Source organism: Phocoena phocoena, chromosome 1 (genome assembly GCF_963924675.1).
Source record: "Phocoena phocoena chromosome 1, mPhoPho1.1, whole genome shotgun sequence".
Taxonomy (NCBI): Eukaryota; Metazoa; Chordata; class Mammalia; order Artiodactyla; family Phocoenidae; genus Phocoena; species Phocoena phocoena.
Genome location: NC_089219.1, coordinates 56,147,262 through 56,153,895, shown reverse-complemented (window position 1 = coordinate 56,153,895; position 6,634 = coordinate 56,147,262). Strand labels below are relative to the sequence as shown.

General features: G+C 41.7%; 1 protein-coding gene and 1 pseudogene across 1 annotated transcript in view; one reads left to right on the top strand and one right to left on the bottom strand.

The window, feature by feature from the left end:
• Positions 1–2,384: 2,384 nt before the first annotated feature.
• AK4 (adenylate kinase 4) overlaps positions 2,385–6,634 on the bottom strand; it is a 72,028-nt gene continuing 67,778 nt past the window's right edge. The window contains exon 6 of the mRNA XM_065877173.1: positions 2,385–3,826. Within this exon, the coding sequence (XP_065733245.1) occupies positions 3,712–3,826 (115 nt within the window). The 3' untranslated portion in view covers positions 2,385–3,711. The remainder of the gene's footprint in view (positions 3,827–6,634) is intronic.
• On the top strand, positions 4,891–5,320 carry LOC136130928 (nuclear nucleic acid-binding protein C1D pseudogene; annotated as a pseudogene).

The following is a 6,634-nucleotide window of genomic DNA, read 5'->3' as shown; positions in this document are numbered from 1 at the left end:
AAAGAGAGGGGCACAGCCTGGGTGAAGCTGGGCTGCTGGAGGATGCCAGAAGTGACCCCGTGGAAGGAAGGTGAGACGGGAAGCCAATATCCCACTTCTGCCGGAACCGTGCATGATAAGCACTGCCACCACATCAGAGGGTGGACAAAGGTGTGGATTTGGCATTCAGGATCATGTTCACGTGTAATGTCATACAGGGAAGATAGTATGAAAGTCAAGGATGACCCTATATTAGGGGCTCAGTCACCATCTGTTCACCTGCTAGCCCTTTAGGGAAGATCAGTTACTATCAGGGCCTTGTCTCGGGGTGGGAGTGAGGGAGGGATTTGTTCTGATGTCAGGGAAGCAAAGGGAGTAGTGTCTGGTGAATTCGCAGGAGTCCAGGCCTGTGTGTGAGCACCACGGCTGGGGTGGCTCAAGCATAAAGGTCCCTTCAGGGGCACAATGCCATGGACACTGAAAGGGTAGGTGAAGACCTTGAGCTTGCCTCTGCCACAGATTAGCCTGGACCCAAGTCTACTTTGACAGCCTTTCACTTTATTTACAAATGAGTAGTTATGGAGGATCAAGGGCTCAGACTCTCCTCTAGCAGCTTCCTTTGCTTAAGCAAAAGTTAAAAGAAAAAAAAAAAAGGACAGTCCCATACAGAGCTGAATGTCACCATAGTGAACTCTGCTATTTTTGACATGAGACCACTTGGAAATATAAGCAAAATCAAGCAGCTCAGTGCCCTGCCTTGCTTGGGACAGGACGCAGGTAGTTAACATCCAGGAGCAGAGTCAGGAAAACCTGGCTTTGAGTCCTGACTACACTGTGCGCTGGCAGCAGGAGCCAGGGCAAGATGCTTTACTTTTCTGACCCTCGCCTTCTTTGTTTATAAACATGGAATCGTGCCTATCTCAAAGGATGCTGGAAAGAGTAAATGAGATGTTTGTAAAGGTCCTAAAACTGTACATAGCACTCAGTAGGCCTTCGATAAATGGTACCTATTATATGCTTGCTTTAGTGTTAGAGTGTATTAAACACGGCAATATTTTCAAGTTCCGAGTAAGCGGGAAGCCGGTCAGGATAGTGGAAAGCAAACTGAACGCAGAGCTGGCTAGAGTCACAGAAGGTGAGGCCACATAGGAATCTTAGAAACCAGCCAAACTACTCTTTTTGCCTAACTGTAATGGAACCTCATGTGTGGTAGTAGAAGGAAAACTAAAGAAAGATATCCCTTTAATTTGACCTTTGTCAAAATATTTTCAAGAAAATTTTATTTTTTTTACAAAATCACTGAAGGAAAAACGAGACTTTGTTGAAGAAAACCAGAAACAGATTTTTTAGGCCACTGAACATGAAACAAGTATCATCTTTCAAAGCCCACAGAAACAGTATTTGGCTTTTATTGGTCTCACCTAGCAAAGGTGATTGCCCTCAACTGCAGGGCAACCACAGAAACAGCGCAGTGTTGAGACACACTGAGTGGTTCTGACACTGGCACTAAGCATCTATTTTGCTGGAAGGGAGAAGGGAGGGAAGGATGGAGGAGCAGAGTATATGGAATCAGGGGTCACCTAGGCCGTTTCCCATGCCTCTTTGAAAAACTCCAAAGCCAGTGGTTACACTGGAACATCTGCTAAACATTGAAAGAAGTGAAGAAAGAGGTCTGAAGATTTTTCTGCTTCCAAAAAAGCACACACTTTCCTCTTCTGAATGATCCATATAACAACCTTAACTTTCTACTTTTCCCACTTTGTGGAAATTGTCTCTATGGCAGAAGCAATTTTCCTCATAGCAGACTTGTTTTTCTTTGCCCAATTCCCCAGGAAACCTGAGCTGTATCTGCCTGTCTGATTTTCACCCTGTCCCTATCAACTGGCATTCAAACACAAGTCTTCTAAAAAGTCACTATCATGCACTGATGTTTCAAATACCTGAACTGGGCATTTTAAATGCATAAACCTAAAAAGTAAATAATCTTCTTTCACTTTGATTCAGAGGATAAGGAGGAAACTGGTCTGTGTTTCCACTAAGGTAGCCAAAGAACATTCACATGAAGGGACAAAGGGAGAGAGACTGGCAAGAGTGGGGGGCAGTATTTGTAAGGAAGATGTACGGCTACCATACAGAATCCATTGGTCAGTGAATTGACTGTGGATTCACTGCGACATCTTCGGAAAATAAATAATGTGTTTCAACACCACCTATGCTGAAATAGGCTTCTTTTGTTTTCTCACCAGTACGAAGAGTTAGACAAAAGTCACTCCCAGGGATAGTAAAGGACCCTCCCTGGGGACAATCACGATGCATGAGGAGGAATATCTATTTTTAAGGCAACAGGAATAAATTTCATTGTCCTTCCCAGAGGAGAGCAAGAATTATAAAAGATGGCCACCAAGTCTGGAAACCAGGCAAATCTTAAATAAATGGTTTACTGATACTACATTTCAGTGAATGACAAAATGGTATGATCTATATTTCTAGACGTAATGGCCACCCTATAGAAAGCATCTTTGGAATAGAATAAAAAATTACGATTTTTGTCAAATCCCATAATCGTAAACCTGTCATCATCAGTCTAGGCATGGCTAGTGCAACGTTTTCCTCAACCCCACAGGCTCCATTCCCTTCACCATCTATTTATAATATGCTTGGGTCACTCACAGGAGAAAAACACTGTCAGCATCAATATTTAGCAGCATTTTCAAAATACATTTTTTTTGTCTTGACTAAAAAGCTAAACTATTCATTTAGTCCAGTAATTCCATATGGTCTTATTTACTTCCATATGTAAGATATGATATGATCTTTTAACATTTATGGAGGTGAATATTTGCCAGTTTTTCAGGGTTCCCTAAAGACTCTGAGGGTTTTATTTTGCCACAATAAAAGAAAGGAGCAGTGTCAACCCATGAGAGTCAGACCAGCAGTTTAAATAGACCCTCCACATAGCTCAGTTCCTAGTGCATAAAGAGATTCAACACAGTCCCCTAGTTCTCAGCTCTTAGAAAGGAATTTGAGAGGGATAAAAGCAGTAACAATCTGTATTACTTAATAGTCTAGGAAGGGAGAAAACAGATGTCTAATAAAAGTAGTAAAAGCCAAATCCTTTCATTCCAGGATGACTGGAAAGGAGAGATTCTATGGAGTATGGATGCAGAGAGAAGGCGTCATTCCTAAGAGAAAAAATGAACTGTGGAGAGTGACTCAAGGCCGGAGAAGCAACCACTGAGAGCTTAGCTTCAATCCCACTGTCACCAGGAGGACACATACCAGAGAACCTGGGACAAAGGCAGCTACAGCCCTTGGCATTCTCAGGCCTCCTGGTGCTATGGTTCAACAGCCTTTGGGCGCTGGGGAGAACCAGGGACCACCACCATCACGTGTGAAAAGGCCACTATGGCGACAACATGGCTGTCGAAAATCAGCTAGAGCTTGGGTTATACACCACTTGAAATCCAGCCTGTACTTGCTTTCTTTCTTGTGAAGGACTTGAGACATGTGCAGGGACGTCTTAAACATGTGCAGGTAGCCCCTCTTTTAGAAAGGCAGAGAAGAGCCTCTTCATTAACTCTTTCTATTCATTAGTTTTCATAGCAGTTCACCATTTAAACTAGAAAAGATGCTGCAAGCTATCTCAGCTAGCTGCTAATTGGGACATGGCACCAACACTACACATACAATTGAATGGATGACCATATCTTCCTGGTTCTTCCACTGGAGGGCTCAGTAGGCTTCTTTGGACTGAATAGGTGTGATCTTGTTCGAGAAAAGTGTGTAAACATAGGGCCAGATTTTGTTAGTCTCCGTTCCAGAAAATTGGTGGAGTACTCCTCGGCTCCTGAAAAACAAAGTCCAACATACAAAGCATTTTAGGTTTCCTTTTGACATGATATTAGAGCAGAAGAAGATCCTGGGCATACGGTAAGCACAATCTCATTGTCTATATCACACATCACTGAGCGGCAAAACAGCCCCTACAAATGTATCAACACCCCCAGCAATTCTGGCAAGCTTGCCATCGTGCCACCTTTCCTTCTCCCCTTTAAAAACATATTAAAGGGGGGCGTCCCTGGTGGCGCAGTGGTTGAGAGTCCGCCTGCTGATGCAGGGAACATGGGTTTGTGCCCCGGTCCGGGACACTCCGTGCTGCGGAGTGGATGGGCCCGTGAGCCATGGCCGCTGAGCCTGTGCGTCTGGAGCCTGTGCTCTGCAACGGGAGAGGCCACAACAGTGAGAGGCCCGTGTACCAAAAAAAAAAAAAAAAAAAAAAAAAAAAACCATATTAAAGGGGACTTCCCTGGAGGTCCAGTGGTTAAGACTTCGCCTTCCAATGCAGGGGGGTGCAGGTTTGATCCCTGGTCGGGGAGCTAAGATCCCACATGCTTCGGGGCACAAAAACCAAAACGTAATACAGAAGCAATATTGTAACAAAGTCAATAAAGACTTTAAAAATGGTCCACATCAAAAAACAAAAAAAAAAAACCTTAAAAAAATAAACAAAAACATATCCAAGAATAACATTATAGGGACAACCCCAAATCTGCCTCAATATATACATTAAAAAGCAAATCACTGACAATCCTTGCTACTCTAAAACCTTTATTACTTACAACAATAGATCATGAAATACAAGACGTGTCCTAATAATATGATCAGCAACGTCATATCTACAGGGTTGCTAACTTATTCGGGGGGTACAAGGTCAGAAACTGATTATAGCAGAGGCTGTACACTTCTGTCCCGAATGCAGTCCACATATAGGGTTTGTTTGGCTTCCATGCGGTTAAAATTTTTTTAACTTGTTGCCAATATAAAAACTGGGGAGAGCCGGTGCACCACTGATGTCACCGCCGCTGACTGCTTTCAGGTAGGCAGGAGTGGAAGGCCCGCGAGTTGGTCATAATGGCAGGCGAAGAAATTAATGAAGACTATCCTGTAGAAAGTCATGGTATTTATCAACGTTTGAGAATTCCACTGGTGCTGTGGCCGAGACGCTGAAGACCGTGACGTCTGTGTCTAGAAATGAGTTGCGTTGTTGCAGAAGTTGGACCCATTTGAACGAGCGAAAAGTGGATTTAGTTTCTACTTACACATTACATTCAGTGTTTTGGGTTTATTTGGCAACTCAGGGAATCAATCCTAAGGAACATCCAGTAAAGCAAGAATTAGAAAGAATCGGAGTATACATGAACAGAGTCAAGGACATAACAGACGAGAAAGAGGCTGGCAAGCTGGATGGGGGGTGGCTTCAAGATTTGTAAAAAACGCGCTCTGGGAACCAAAACCTAAAAAATGCATCAAAGTTGCCAATAAAGGAACAAGTAAAAAGTAACCTTTTGGTTTTGATGTACACATGTTCATAAAGTACGTAATTTTTATTGTTTTCCACAAAATAGATGATGATTATGTGGCAATGTAGGGTTTAAATGTATTCCTTATTGAATTCATATATAAAATTTGCATTTTAAATCTGTAATGCTAAATACTTTTTTACCCCGAAAGACTAAGTTATCTTTAGAGATTTTCCTATAGAACACTATGAGGTTTTTAACGTTGTGGTATATTTTATATTTATAGTTTACCATCTCTTGACAAGACTCATTTCTTTATACAGGCCAATCTTTCAAGTGCCTTTTTATAAGCAACTATGAAATTTAAGTTAAATTTTCTTTGTAAATATTTGTCTGTTTCTGATGAATAATGATTTTATGAAGTATGCTGAAGTTATAAATATGTCCGTTTTCACTATATAAAATTAAGAAAGCATGAAATGAGTTAAATGTCCTTTTTCTCTGTGTAGTTATTTCATTATGCTTTCATGGTTTTGGGAATCACAGCTTTTTGTGATATTTGAAGTATGAAATTAGGACTTTAAGGTTAGTCTTTAATTCTTGGCACTTTGCCAGTACGTCCCATTTAAAGTAAAATATATTCTCACTTATTTTAGATGGGAAATGAGGTTGTATAATGATGGCTGAATTTTGCATAATGGCTATACCCTATCAATAAAGCTGTAAATGTTGTGTAAAAAAATTTAAAAATAAAATAAAATAATAAAAATTGGGATTTTCTTCCACAGAGAGAGCCTGATTTCTGCTTCTCTTGAAAAACAGGGATCACTGGTCACACTGAGCCTGAGTGTCCCTGGGGTGATAACTGGCTGGAGAAACAGAGGAAGCTGTCCAGTTCAACTGTCACTCAACAGCCCAGCTTGACAAGGTTTGACACTCATTTCCAGTAACTGCCTGGCCTCTGGAGCCATGTGAATTTGCAATCTGTAGTTTTAGCTCTTCTTTGTTTAAACACCCTCCAGACGTGTGGGGGCCAAAAGTCCCTTCTAATCTTCTATCCAAGTCAGATATTTACATATGGGAGTATCAAAATGTAAGCCATTATTTCAGTCCCTTAAGAGAAAAATGAAAAGTCTAGATGCAGTTTTACAGTCAAGCAGACAGAGATGATCAGGTTTTGGTCCTTAAAAGAGTTTCAGCATAAAAGTACCAGGCATTCTCTCCCACGTACAATGCCAGCATTTCATCTGACTTTCATCTGAGAGGTACTGGGCCTTTTGGGTTTATCAAGCTTAAAGAAACACTACCCCACTGCAGCCCAATGTCCTTCCCATGAGGAGCCACACCTTGCTGGC